At 38.7% G+C, this 15615-nt stretch overlaps 1 protein-coding gene across 4 annotated transcripts in view; it reads left to right on the top strand.

Moving 5' to 3' along the window:
- ASB3 (ankyrin repeat and SOCS box containing 3) overlaps positions 1 to 15615 on the top strand; it is a 123761-nt gene that overhangs the window by 76933 nt on the left and 31213 nt on the right. For all 4 annotated transcript variants that reach the window (XM_025405767.1, XM_025405770.1, XM_025405768.1 and 1 more), the window contains 2 exons: positions 490 to 687; positions 15227 to 15484. In XM_025405767.1, coding sequence (XP_025261552.1) covers positions 490 to 687; positions 15227 to 15484 — 456 coding nt within the window. The remainder of the gene's footprint in view (positions 1 to 489; positions 688 to 15226; positions 15485 to 15615) is intronic.

Raw genomic sequence — 15615 nt, 5'->3', positions numbered from 1 at the left:
ATATTAGTCTTAATTTCATGTCAATTATCATCTTTACAAATTTTTACTAATTGGACAAGAAAAACTAATTGGTACTTTAAGAAGGAAAATAGTGCATTTTCTTGATGCTAGTTTATACTTAGAAGAATAATGTCTTAAATAATTTATTAGACCCTAAAATATCTAACATAACATTTAAATTTTGGGGAATAAGGTGGTGCCAGTAAGGTAATAAAATTAAAAGAGCACCTTTTCTGTTTACATATAGGGACGTTAATTTTGTTTCACATGTATTTAAAGACCTTTATATTAAGTGATAATAAGTGTAACATTTTAGAGTAAATATATAACATGTAATAGTTTAACGTTGTTGGTAGAAGGTACACCCTAGACAGAAATATTTCTTAAAAGAATCAGTTGGTAATTCTGAAAAAATTGTGCTTTAGAAATGTTGCCTACACTTATGCACTTATAAAAACACTAAATTCTCCTGAATTTGTGTATTTATAGAATCTTGGACTTATTAATACCACTTACTAACCGGGCCTGTGACACTGAGCTAAACAAAGTAAGCCCTGTTTACTCAGCAGTGTTTGGGGGACATGAAGGTTGCCTAGAAATATTACTCCGGAATGGCTACAGCCCAGACGCCCAGGCGTGCCTTGTCTTTGGATTCAGTTCTCCCGTGTGCATGGCTTTCCAAAAGGAGTATGTATATTTGCTATGTTTTTATTTTTATTCTTTTTTGCTGTATGGAGATGTGTTTTGAAGTGACTTTCTTTCACAGTGAAACTTAGTATCTCTGTTAGTGCTAAATTGCTAGCTTGGAACACAAATAGGAAAAAACGGATCCTTCAGTTAAGCTGTAGCACAAATGAGGTGATAATATCAGATTGTTTTCCTTCCTTCTTTGGATCTGGATTACATTTTTAGTGCAGCAATTTTAGGAAATACAATTTAAGTAGATGCAGAAATTCACTGATATTTTTGGTCTTCAAAACAATTCCAGAATTAAAAATGGGACTTTATCAAGTAAGGCAGTGACTGTTTCAGGTCATTTACCATTTCAAATTTATAAGATATAAGCCTAAAAATAAAACTTTAGTTTTATAGAAATTATTGTGTTTCTAATGTATTTGATGCATAGCATTAAAAAAAATTTTTTTTTGAGACAGGGTGTCACTCTGTGGCCCAGGCTGGAGTGCAGTGGCACCATCTTGACTCACTGCATCCTCCACATCCCAGGCTCAAGTGATCCTTCTACCTCAGCCTCCAGAGTAGCTGGGTCTACAGGCGTACACCAACACTCCCAGCGAATGTTTTTATTTTTAGTAGAGATGAAGTTTCTCCATGTTGCCCAGGCTGGTCTTGAACTCCTGGGCTCACGCAGTTCACTTGCCTCGGCCTCCCAAAATGCTAGGAGTACAGGCGCGAGCTACCATGCCTGGCTGTATATTATTTTTTGATGCAAGTCTGAATAGTTAAGTTTTTAAAAGCCCCCAAATTAATTATTTTTCTAAACTGTCATAATTCTGTGAAATAGAGTAAGTGAAGAATTACTGCTGCCTTGTTAGTGTCTGGCCAGTAACTTTGTCTATAATACTCTTACGGTTTTAAAACACTGAGAATAAAGCCATGTGTAAGAAAAGCCATATTGAGTAATATCTGATCATCTAGTAATGGAATAAGTTGTGAAGATAGATGCTATTGTGTTTAATGATACAGAAGAGGTTGCAGGCATACCTCAAATTGTATTGGCCTTCTTCAATTCACTATTATGGATCTCTATTTAATTTAAGTAGTTATCAAGAAATTATTTACTAAGCTTTTCAGCCTTTACTGTCTCTTAACATTTGCCATGTAAAATTCGTAGTTCACTATATTTGTTTGAAGTTTAAGCTTATACATTTTAGTAGAGACAGGGTTTCACCAGGCTGGTCTCAAACTCCTGGCCTCAAGTGATCTGTCTGCCTCCAGCCTCCCAAAGTGATGGGATTATAGGTGTGAGCCACCCCACCTGGCCTCTTAAACTTATACATTTTAGTTTGAATATTTGGGTTTTGGTTAATCTGAGTATCTGGGACCCACTTTATGCATAACTTTCATGATCTCATAGGATTTTCTTGTGTGCCCCATTAAGTTTTGTCTTTTTAAAGAGAAGAGCTATAATTACTTTAGTTGACCTTCAGTGAGATTGCACTGATGACTTTTATTTGCCCTTCTCTATCCCAAATCTTAACGCCATTACAGAGCTGAACATTTCTTATTAGACCAGAATATAACAATTTTGGATTGCGCGCACGTGTGCATGTGCATGTGTACGTGTGTGTGTGTATTCAGTACGATGATGGTCTTTTTTGGCCTTCATCTTATCTTTTGGATGAACAATGTGTTTGGTTCTTACGATCACAGCAGCTAAGCTCATGCCTCATTACCTTATAAGTGTAGTTTGAATTAAGCCATATAATGTAGTACCCCTGTTAACCCTGAAACACCTTAAAATTAATGATATTCCTTGGGAGCTGCGCAGTATGTTTCATGCCATCTATAGGTTCAGATAAATGAAATTAGGTGGGAAAGATCTTAAATAGGTTTTTAGATTTTCCAAGATTAGCTGAAATTTTAGGGGGGCAGACCCTTTTTTCTCCTTAGATTTCTACAAAATCAGTCAATAACACTAATTGACCATTTTGTTATATAGAGAGCACTAAATAGATCCTGTTAAACTTACTGAGGAAGCTGAAACATAGACACTATCCTTTGAGAATTTAAAACCTAATGGGGAAAATAGTATTTAGTGGCATTTGCTTCACTATCTTCTGCTATCTTTGGCAAAGAAGCGTTTTTAATGTATTTTTTTGTATTTTTTATAGACTCATAGAAGGGAAGGTTCCTATTTTTTTTTCTGCTGTGTCTGGGATAACTGCAAATATGAACTATTATCTCATTCTTGAGTAGTGATATAAATGATTTTTTTCTTTTCCTTTCACAAGTACTCCAAAGTTGTATTTTTAAGGAACTCCACAGTTTGGTTTGCTTTTTATGTCTCAGTTACTCTGTAGAATTTTTTTCTGTGTCAGCTTCAGTGATGCTAAGTTCTTAACATGCTGTGTAGCCTACGTGGAGTGATTCCACTACAGCCTGTTTCTTTCTCTCTCACTAATGACTACAAAAAACTGTGGTCAAAATTCAAAACAAAACTACCTGAGGACTCTCAAAGGGACAAAAGCAGATAGATTATGAAAGAGAGTGGTAACTTGATGAAGAGATCCACATGAAAATGAATTTTCCAGTTTCCTTTTCCTCTTTTTTTTTTTTTTTTTTTTGAGACAGTCTCGCTGTGTTGCCCAGACTGGAGTACAGTGGTGCGATCTGGGCTCACTGCAACCTCCATCTCCCGGGTTCAAGTGATTATCCTGTCTCAGCCACCCAAGTACCTGGGATTATAGGCAAGTGCCACCATGCTCAGCTACTTTTTGTATTTTAAAAGAGATGGGGTTTCACCATGTTGGCCAGGCTGGTCTTAAACTTCTGACCTCAAGTGATCTGCCCGCCTTGGCCTCCCAAAGTGCTGGCATGAGCCACTGTGCCTGGCCTCCTTTTTCTTTTGCTTTGTTGCCCTGAGGGCCAACCCTGAACTGGAACTGAGTAGCACCAGTGGCACCAGCAGCTAAAATCAGTCAGTAACATTAATTGTCCAATTGTTTAATATAGAGAGCACTAAACAGATCCTATTAAACTTACTGAGAAAGCTGAAACATAGACATGATAGAAAGCTTGTTTTTCTGGTCAGAGGAATCAGGTAAATGGAACCCTATGGGCCAGAGAATGATAGGGGAGTCTTGGAGAAGAGAGAGCTTGGAGAAGTGGATACCCTAATTCGGCATATGAATTTGCATATTCCCGACTTACCCCAAGCTTTAAATGCACAAGACAGACCCAAATTGTTTTTTATTTTGTTTTGTTTTTGAGACAGGATCTCATTCTGTTGCCCAGAACAGAGTGCGGTGACATGATCATGACTCACTGCAGCCTTAACTTTCCTGGACTCAGGTAAATATCCTGCCTCAGCCTCTTGAGTAGCTAGGACGACAGTTGTGCGCCACCGTGCCTGGATTTTTTTTGTTGTTGTTTTGTTTTTTTTGTAGAGACAGGGTTTGCCGTGTTGCCTAGGCTGGTCTTAAACTCGGAGCTCAAGTGATCTGCCTGCCTTAGCCTCTCAAAGTGCTGGGATTGCAGGCATGAGCCACGGCACCCAGCCAACCCAAAATGTTGAAAGTAAGATTTGAACTATCATCAAAGTCTCAGGCTAGACCCTGAGTGGCACATTCATGGGTCCAGGCTTAAAGGAGGAAAGCAGAGGCTTTTGAGAGCTGAACTGACATTAGAACCACTGTGTAAGGTGAAACAGAAATTGCAGTTTGAACCCAACTAGGTTATATGCTTGCTGAAATAAACAAACGAAAAAACTAGTGTTCTTCAAAGGATTATAACGAGACCCAGGACTCAGAATTTATATACATGCAAATGTTAATTCACAATGTCCCGGAGGCAACCTAAAATTATTTGGCATATGAAGAACTGATAAAAATGACTAAATCTCATGGTTTGAAAAAGCAATTAATAGAAGCCAGTGCTGAGATGGTACAGATGTTAGAAATGTCAGATACTTGAAAGCAGCTCTTACAACAGTGCTTCATGAGGCTAACATACTGGAAAAAATGAAAAGGTAGAAATTCTCAGCTGAGGATTAGAAACTATAAAAAAACTAAAAAATACAATAATCTGAAATAAAAAAATTTACTACATGTACTCCATAGCAGAATGAAAGATATAGGAAAGAGTAAATTAACTTAAAAGTAAACCAGTAGAAATTATTAACACAGGATAAGACATGCTCTCTGGCAGCTAGAGTGTGCAGGCTGGCCTGGCACAACCATGCAGCTTCTGGAGTTTCTGTTGGTTAGAGATTCAGGAATAGCTTGGTGGGCAGTTCTGGCTTGGACGTTTCTCTTATAGTTGCATTAAATATTAGTTGAAGCTACAGTCATGAGCAAACTTGACAGGAGCCAGAGGATCAACTTCCACAGAGGCTTACTGACATGGATCACTCATATGGCTGGGTGTTGGCAGGAAACCTCGGTTTCTCTCTATAAAAGCCTCCCACAGGATGGCTGGAATATTCTTATGGCATGGTAGCAGATTCCCTCAGAGGAAGAGATCCAAGAGAGAACAAGACAGAAGTCATAGTGACCTGGTTCATTGAAATTATGGCTGTCACCTCCACAGATCACATACACAAGCCCTGATTCAATATGGAAAGACTGTACAAAAGCACAAATATGAGGAGGAGAGGATCACTGGGAGCAATCTTGGAGGCTAGCTGTCTCACACATTATCTCTGAAATTGCTATTTTTTTATTTTGAAATTTTTTTTTTTTTTTTTTTTTTTTTGAGACGGAGTCTCACTCTGTCGCCCAGGCTGGAGTGCAGTGGCCAGATCTCAGCTCACTGCAAGCTCCGCCTCCCGGGTTTACGCCATTCTCCTGCCTCAGCCTCCCGAGTAGCTGAGACTATAGGCGCCCGCCACCTCGCCCGGCTAGATTTTTTGTATTTTTTTTAGCAGAGACGGGGTTTCACCGTGTTAGCCAGGATGGTATCGATCTCCTGACCTCGTGATCCGCCCGTCTCGGCCTCCCAAAGTGCTGGGATTACAGGCTTGAGCCACCGCGCCCGGCCTTATTTTGAAATTTTTAAACATACATAAAAGTAGAGAGATTGGTACAATGAACTCCCATAGACCCATCATTCATACTCAGTAGTGATCAAGGAAATGAATGCCATCATTTTATTCTTTGCAAATATCCCTGAGAAACACATGCTCTTCCCACCTCCAGCCTTCATCCAAACATCTTATACTAACTTTCTTTAAATTTCAGTGTTCCAGGCTCTCTCCTTCTCCCCTCTTTCTAGTATGTTTATGGGGTAGAGGCAAGACCATTACAAAGAAAGAAGGCCCTTTGTGCTGGGCATCTAGGCTTTTTCAGACATCCTGTGAAACCTAGGCAGAGTCTCCCAAGCCTCTGCTCTTACACTCTGCACCCACAGGCTTAACACCATGACCATGAAGAAGCCACCATTATGACTTGCACCCTCTGAAGCAGTGGCCTGAGCTGTACCTGGGCCCCTTTGAGCCATGGCAGGAGCAGCTAGGATGCAGGGGCTAGTGTCCCAAGGCCGTGGAGCAGTGGGGCACTGGGCCTGGCCCATGAAACAATTCAGTCCTCCTAGGCCTCTGGGCCTGTGATGGGTGAGGCTGCTGGGAAGATCTCTGAAATGCCTTTGAGGCCTTCCACCACCCCGTGGTGGTTTTTGCTATTAGCACTTGGCTCCTTTTTACTTAACGCAGATTTCCGAAGTCTGCTTGAATTCCTTCCCTGAGAATAGGCTTTTCTTTTCTACCATTTGCCAGGCTGCAACTTTTCCAAACTTTTATACTCTGCTTCTCCTTTAAATGTAAGTTCCAACATTAGGTTATTTCTTTGCTGATGCATATGAGCATAGGTTCTTACAAGCAGACAGGCTACCTCTTGAACACTTTACTGCTTCGAAGTTTCTTCCACCAGATACCCTAAATCATCACTCTCAAGTTCAAAGTTCTACAGATCTCCAGAGCAGGGGCACAATGCGTCCAGGTTCTTTGCTAAGGCATAACAAAAGTGACCTTTGCTCTAGTTCCCAGTAAGCTCTGCTTTTCCATCTGAGACCTTGTCAGCCCAGCCTTTACTATTATTCACTATCACCACTTTGGTGACAGTCATTTAACCAGTCTCCAGGGAGTTCCAAACTTTCGCTCATCTTTCTGTGTTCTTCTGAGCCCTCCAAACTCTTCCACCCTCTGCCCATTACCCAGTTCCCAAGTTGTTTCCACATTTTTAGGTGTCTTTATAGCAGTGCCCTACTCTTCAGTCCCAATTTTCTGTATTAGTTCGTTCTTGCATTGCTATAAAGAAATATACCTGAGACTGGGTAATTTATAAAGAAAAAGGTTTAATTGGCTCACAGTTCCACAGGTTATACAGGAACCATGATGTTGGTGTCTGCTCAGCTTTTGGAGACACCTCAGGAAACATAATCATGGCAGAAGGTGAAGTGAGAGCAGGCCACTTCTTACACGGCAGGAGCAAGAGAGTGAGTGTGGTAGGTGCCACATACTTTTAAACAACCAGATCTCACAAGAACTCACTACTGTGAGGACACTACTGAGAGGAATGGTGCTAAACCATTTATGAGAAACCCATCCCCATGATCCAGTCACCTCCCACCAAGCCCCACCTTCAACCCTGGGGATTACAATTCATCATGAGATTTGGGTGGTGGCACAGATCCAAACCACTTCAGTAGATCTAGGGTGGGACCTGATGTTCTGCATTTCTTTCTTTTTCTTTTCTTTCTTCCTTTTTTTTTTTTGAGACAAGAGTCTCACTCTATCACCCAGGCTGGAGTACAATGACACCATCTCGACTCACTGCAACCACCACCTCCCGGGTTTACGCATTTCTCATGCGTCAGCCTCCTGAATAGCTGGGATTACAGGTATGTGCCACCATACCTGGCTAATTTTTGTATTTTTAGTAGAGATGGGGTTTCACCATGTTGGCCAGGCTGGTCTCAACTCCTAAGCTCAAGTGATCTGCCCCCCTCAGCCTCTCAAAAGTGTTGGGATTACAGGCGTGAGCCACTGTGCCCAGCATACTCTGCATTTCTTTCTTTCTTTCTTTTTTTTTTTTTTTTTTTTTTGAGACGAAGTCTTGCTCTGTCACCCAGGTTGGAGTGCAGTAATGCGATCTTGGCTCACTGCAAACTCTGCCTCCTGGGTTCACACCATTCTCGCACCTCAGCCTCCCGAGTAGCTGGGACTACAGGTGCCCACCATCACGTCTGGCTAATTTTGTTTTTGTGTTTTTAGTACAGATGGGGGTTTCACCATGTTAGCCAGGATGGTCTTGAACTCTTGACCTCAAGTGATCTGCCGGCTTCGGCCTCCCAGAAGTGCTGGGATTACAGGCGTGAGCCACCATGCCCAGGCCATAGTCTGCATTTCTAATAAGCTAACAAGGTGGTGCCAATGCTGCTGATCCACAGACCACACTGTGAGTAGCAAGAGTGTAGAGCTGTGCTGCCCAGATTGGTAGCCACCAGCCACATGTGGCTATTTAAATTAATTAAAATTAAGTAGCATCATAAATTACTTCTTCAGTTTCCCTAGCCACCCTTCAAGTGCTCCAGAATCATGTGTGGCTAGCTACCCTACCGAATAGTACATCATCACAGAAAGTTCCGCTGCATGGTGGTGGTATAGAGAATTGACTCATAGTAACTCTCCCACAGCTACTTTTTAGACCAGAACAATTATTTATTCACAGCAAAAGAAGACCTGGGCAGGGTAAACAGCAACAGGTTACTTATAGTATTTATTTCCTCTTTCCGGAACGGACAACCCAGTGTTCCCAAAGACAATATGGAAGGTTGTTTGGTTAGCTCAGCACCTGAGCGAAAGAGGTTGGATATGTTTACCAGATTGTGAGAATGGATAAATTGCTTTTCTTCACACTAGAAGTATATTTTTCTTAATAACTAGTATTGGGCATAAGAATCAGGGCTGAGAATGCTGGGGGAAGACATCCTATTAAGAAACTGCCTTTTGGCCGGGTGCGGTGACTCATGCATGTAATCCCAGCACTTTGGGAGGGTGAGGCGGGCGAACCACGAGATTAAGAGATCGAGACCATTCTGGCTAACATGCTGAAACCCTGTCTCTACTAAAAATGCAAAAAGTTAGTCGGGCATGGAGGCACGCTCCTGTAGTCCCAGCTACTCAGGAGGCTGAGCCAGGAGAATGGCATGAACCCGGGAGGTGGAGCTTGCAGTGAGCCGAGATTGCGCCACCGCACTCCAGCCTGGGCAACAGAGCAAGACTCCGTCTCAAAAAACAAAACAAAACAAAAACACAAAAGAAGCTGCCTTTTGACTCCTTTTTAAAGACATAATATTTTGTCTGTCTGTTTACATATCTGCTTCTTCATTAGACTGTAAGCTCCTTGAGAGCAGGGATTTGCCCTGGATCTGACTCCTATTAGACATTCAAAATATATTTGTGAGTTAATGAATCAATAATTATATCAGATTAGCATATTTATTATATCTTAGTCTTCTTCAGTGCCTTGTAGAGAGAGAAGGATGGAGCATGATTCTTGGGCTTGGATGAGTCACAGATGTATAGTGGCTGTGTGACTTCAGATATTTCACTTCATTCTGCTAAATCTCATTCCATTATCTTTAAAATATGGATAGTAATAACACTTAAGCTTGCTTTAGAAAATTATTTTGAGGATCAAATGAACTAACAGTTGTGAAATGCTTTGTAATTTATAATTATTATCTTTAAAAAACCCTAGTTTTTTGGGTGAGAGGGTCTTTGATCTCAATGTCCATATACATACAGATCACCTTGCACAGGTGTCTGTCTTGTTCTCTCATTCTAGGGTATTGCCTGTTTGGAACATCCACTCATATTTTCAAACTGTCCCTCTCTGGCCAACTAGCTTTTGCAATTTAAAATATTTACAAATGTTTAACAAATTTAAAAGTTAAAAAAAAATTAAGGAAATTATCCACACAGAAGTACGGAAAAGAAAAAAGATTGAAGAGAAAAACAAGAGCCTCCGGGAATGAAGGTTCAATATCAACAGGTCTAACATTCATGTCATTAAAATCCAGAAGCAGAGGAGATTGGGCACAGAAAAAATATGTAAATTAATAATTGCTAAAAACTTCCTATTATTGGATAAATATATAAATTTACAGATTTAAGAAGGCTATTAAACCCAAACAGGATAAACTCACAGAAAGGCATGATCAGAAAAATCAAACTGCTATAAACCAAATGTAAAGGAGACCTAGTCTCTCCCCGGATCAAAGAAGAAAAAGAAAAACAAAAGTAAAGGGGAAGCAGTATGGTGTACAGTAGTCCTTGGTCACAGACATGAGTTAACAAACTTTGTTTTTGTTTTTGCATCTCTTAGTAATTTTGCTCCTTGAAGTGGCCATGTAGGCATAATTACAATTTTTTTGTGTATGGCTATTGAAAGGGCATATGAAGTATTTTCTTTCATGTGAGACTTGTAATTGAACCAATATATTATTTGGTCGATTTTCAGTGAGTAGTCATTGGAAAATGCTGTATTTTTAGCCTTTAAAAAATAAAGTCAAAACATCAAAATATCTGTTTTAGGAGTGTGTATTCTCTTAGTCTGTCTTTTATTTTTCATTCTAGAATTGGGCCACACCTTATTCTATAAAATAGAACATAGCAAACTTTAAGGACAAAGAGACTTAGAATTTGGTTGTGGGAATTTTGTCAAAAATATCAAGGTTCAGAATTTACCAAAGTAGGATCACAGGTCAATGTGAAATAATAGTCACTTATCTCAACTAGAGTGATAATTAAATGGCTTCAGAAGGCAAATGCAGAAAGTTATATAGTTGTAGAAAAACCTTAGTTCTTTATTAGAGAGTTTTCATAAGTAATCAAATAGAATAAGGACAACATGAAGCACAGAGAATCATCTTGATAAAATGCAGAATCTTTGTTTTTTTAGACCAGTTACCTAAAAAGTGAAGGAAAACTTTTCATTATTTCTAAAACTAAATACTACATTTTTATTATCTAATGTCTGGCTGGTTGCTTATACAGTTCCTGTATGTGTAATGGGAAACTCATTTATTTTGAGTTTCTGTTTGAAGCTTTGCCAATTAGGCAAGAAAATGATCATTTTCCCAGTAGGTTTTGCTTTAGTATGTCAAGAGGGTCATATAACCAGTGTCTGAGGGAAAAAAATTGAAGCTGAAAAATATGTTTTTGGTTATTTCTTTCAATAAGTAAGCATTTGAAAATTTGGATTGCCCACAATCACATGACTAAAAATAATTAAATTAATTAGAGTCACCAATTATAAAGCAAGGACAATTGAATATAATCTTAATTTTAAAATAGCTGTCATATGTTGTTTTTTCCTTTTTTTTTTTGAGACAGTCTCTTGCTCTGTGGCCCAGGCTGGAGTGCAGTGGCGTGATCTTGGCTCACTGCAACCTCTGCCTTCTGGGTTCAGGCGTTTCTCATGCCTCAGCCTCCTGAGTAGCTGGAATTACAGGTGTATGCCACCACACCTGGCTAATTTTTGTATTTTTAATAAAGATGGGGTTTCGCCATGTTGGTCAGGCTGGTCTCAAACTCCTGGCCTCAAGTGATTTGTCTGCCTTGGCTGTTTAAAGTGTGGAATTACAGGTGTGAGCCACGACGCCCAGACCTTCTTTCTTTTCTTAATGCGACATACATGAATTTCCTGTATCACTTTTACCAGTTATTAATAAGAGTTCAAATTTGGTCACAATACTGGTACCTCGTAACTTAGAAGACTTTATTTTCCAAAATTAATTATTTGATATTCTAATTTTTAGGGATTTGGTAACAGATAAGTTTAATGGTGTAAATTTAAAATTTTTATTTTTATAGCCACAATGTGTTATGATAGTGTTAATTTGGTATGATTGTTGTAATTAACACCTATCTGACTTCAGGTGTTAATGGCTAAAAGACTTTCCTTTTCTCATTTGTATGTTTCCTAGTATTTCTCTGAAATCTATTAATTTAGTATTTGTGGTCTTTCTTGCACTATTGACCTGTTGTATTCTGATAAACTTTTATCTACTTTTATAAATAGTACAACTAATACCAAAAGGTGATGAAATTGATAGGTAACAGCTTTGGGTTTTCATTATTATTGTTGTGGTTTTGAGATAGAGTTTCACTCTGTTGCCCAGGCTGGAGTACAGTGGTGCAGTCATTGCTCACTGCAGCCTCAAACTTATGAGGTCAAGTGATCCTCCTGCCTTGGCCTCCTAAAGTGCCCCAGGTTTTAAGTTTTCTCTTCCTTATTATTTTTTCAGCTAATTCAACTTTTAAGTTCAGTATCAGTGTTCTGAAACATTTTTGGTAAGTATTCTTTGTGAGGGTGACCCTTACCTCCCTTCACCACTCCCAGGGATAATGGAAAGGTGTCTCCTCCACTACTGTACAGATCCTGCAACAAAAGCAGTTTTTGTCCTTTGGAGCTAAAAAGTTAGCAGGTATATTGATATGAAGCCAGTCTTTCAAGAGTAATTGAGTAATCCATCTCGAATGAGGAAATATAAGAAAAAGCTTCCTCCAAATGGAATGGGGAGGGGAGAGGGAAGTTGAGAAGTTTTAGGACTGAGCAAATATGAATGCCTTTTATATATGGCCATAGAAGTAAATTGTGGCTTAGCTCACCTGATTTTATCTGTTTTTCTAATTGATACTAATCATTGTTATTATATTAGTTTCACAGAATTCACTGTGTTCATTCTAGCCCCCATGTCGTGTGGGCACATCTGACAAAACTGAATGTCTTCATGTTGTTTTCAGCTAATGGTCAAAAGCCATTCAGTAAAACTCACTATTTGGCCTGTTATAATTCATCTGATAAATTGGTTGGATATTTTGTTTGCTAATTGAGCATAAAATGCTGAAGATATTTGCCCATTTTTATTTGTTTAAAAGAAATTTTTTTTTCTTGTTGAATTTTCTCTTACTGTTCTTTTATATGTGAGCACTGTTTTTTTGCACAGTTTTGAACTTCAAGGAGCAGAGTGGTAGAAAATGTACAAACCCCCAAAATAAGGTCTAGACTAATTGGATCTTAATTTTTAAATCTCTCCTCTCAGTATCTGATGTTCACTTTTTATATAATATACGGTCTCTCTATGTCACAATTAACTCTTGAGATTTATGTTAAACAAGAGAGACTTTTGTTTAAATCTCGGGTACTTGAAGAGTTTTCTCAATTTGATATTAGGGCTATGGAGAGAATTTGTTGAAGTGTTAAGAGAAATACATACTAATTTATATTTTAACGAGAGGTTATCCGTGCTCAAGGATTTACTGTGTACTTAGTGACATGTAATAATCAAGGTCATATAGAACCCTGAAGTTGAAATTGCTTGTGTTTTTGTAGTGTGCACATGTATTTGAGACCTTCTTTAATAACTTTCCCAGAAGCTCAGGGCATGCTGACAAAACTCTTTGCTTCTCCAGTTTATTTTGTGTTTATTTTATTCTTCAAATAAATGGTAGTTTTCTGGGAAAAGGGTCTATATTGTAGCACTCTGCCGTTTTATAAGGCTTTTGGGATTTGCTCTTGCCCCTTCTAATACAAGGTGATGTGAATAATTGGAAGAGGTTTAGAGCAATTTTCTAAAGTGTGTTTTGGTAGAATACTAATTCTGTAGATTGTTAATAGATATCATATGGGATCAAAGGGGTTGTATTGTTAAATAAGTTTGGGAAGTACAGGATTAAATAATATTGAATATGTTTCTTTTGTGGAGGGCTTTTGAGAATTTTTCTTATTGAAGTGTGCTTTGTGAATTCCTAAAAGAGGAATGGATCTACAAAGATTTGAAAAGTCCAGAAACATAGGATAGAACTTATATTTAAGTATATATACAATTGTTCTTGTGTTTACAGAGTTTAGGGCATTTTATACTTTTGTTTGCTTTTTTCAGATTAATGATTGGACCCATTGCTTTAATTTTAAAGGTACTACTTCTGAAAGGTATCTGGAGGTCGAATAAAAACATAGAGCATATAATTGGAAATGTAACTAACATACTATTTAAAAACACACTCATCCTATCTTTCTTTCTCAGACTCACTGTATACTGTGTAAGATTTCTCAATTTTTTTCACTGGAGAGTATTTTTCATATGGATCATTTTCAGGAACTAAAGTTCCATGTAACCTACTTTGGAAAACATAGGTCTGGCTTTAAAATATTCTTCAATTTGACTGTATCATGAAGTGTTCAGTTTTCATAGTAGAGAAGAGATATTGCAGCAATTTGCAATGTCATATTCACTGTTAGATTTTAGTTTGATATTTTTATCCCAGTTCTGCCAATTACTAGCTTTGTGACTCAGCTTCAGTTTTTGCATCTGCGATGGAGATAATAATAGAACTTAATTAATTTTAAGATGTAGTACCATAAATTAAATTTTTGTTCATTAAAAGGTTTTTAAATTTTTTAAAATACCATTATAAATGTAAGGCCAGTCACGGTATCATACCTTTTGGGAGACCAAAGCAGGAGGATTGCTTGAGGCCAGGCGTTCGAGACCAGCCTGGGCAACATAGTGAGAGTCTGTCTCTACAAAAAAATTTTAAAATTAGCCAGGCATAGTGGCATGTACCTGTAGTCCCACCTAGTCAGGAGGCTGAAGTGGGCGGATCACTGGAGCCCAAGAGTTCAGTTACAGTGAGCCTTGATTGTGCCACTGCATACCAGCCTGGGCCACAGAGCAAGACCCTGTCTCTAGAAAAATAAATAAATTTAACAGTGGGAGGGAAATTGGCTAAGGTTATTGCTGAACAAAATGATATCTTAGAGATTCCTAGAATGAATCATTTAGTTTTAAGGACTGATCACATTGTTTATTGATTTTGTTAAGCAAAGCATTTTGTAGTAAAGATACTTAATTGTACAAAATGTCACAATTTGAGTTTTCTATTTGTCAATGATAATTTTTAAAATGACATATTTATTTAAGATGAATGTTTTAAATTATAATACCTGTTCACAGTTGAAAATTTAAAACCATGAAGGACGGTGTAAAAAGCAAAAGCCCCACCACATTCTCTAATCTCAATCCACTAGATGTGTAAAAACCATCCACTATCTCATCTGCCATACTTATTCTGCAGCTGTAAATACTATTAACAATTTGTGGCTGGGCGCAGTGGCTCGTGCCTGTAATCCCAGCATTTTGGGAGGCTGAGGTAGGCAGATCAAGAGGTCAGGAGATCAAGACCATCCTCGCTAACACGGTGAAACCCGTCTCTATTAAAAAATACAAAAAATTAACTGAGCGTGGTGGCGGGCGCCTGTAGTTCCAACTGCTCAGGAGGCTGAGGCAGGAGAATGGCGTGAACCCGGGAGGCGGAACTTGCAGTGAGCCGAGATCGGGCCACTGCACTCCAGCCTGGGCGACAGAGCAGGACTCCGTCTCAAAAAAACAAACAAACAACAGCAACAACAAAAAAGCAATTTGTAAGAAGTATGTCAAAGTCTAACTTGTTCTTTTTTTCTTTTTATTTTTTATGGTGGAGCTGTGAGTTCTTTGGAATTGTGAACATTCTTTTGAAATATGGAGCCCGGATAAATGAACTTCATTTGGCATACTGCCTGAAGTACGAGAAGTTTTCGATATTTCGCTACTTTTTGAGGAAAGGTTGCTCATTGGGACCATGGAACCATATATATGAATTTGTAAATCATGCAATTAAAGCACAAGCAAAATATAAGGAATGGTTACCACATCTTCTGGTTGCTGGATTTGACCCACAGATTCTACTGTGTAATTCTTGGTAAGAAATTCTACCATAGTGGGGCTTACCCTTTTTGAGTGAATATACTACCTTTAATTTCCTTCAGTTTCTTGAGATCGCAGTGTTTGGAGAAGGGTGTGTCTGTGTTTTGACTGCGATGGCTGAATTGG

The sequence above is a fragment of the Theropithecus gelada genome, chromosome 13 (assembly GCF_003255815.1).
Source record: "Theropithecus gelada isolate Dixy chromosome 13, Tgel_1.0, whole genome shotgun sequence".
NCBI classification, from domain to species: domain Eukaryota; kingdom Metazoa; phylum Chordata; class Mammalia; order Primates; family Cercopithecidae; genus Theropithecus; species Theropithecus gelada.
This window is presented reverse-complemented; position numbering and strand designations above follow the sequence as displayed.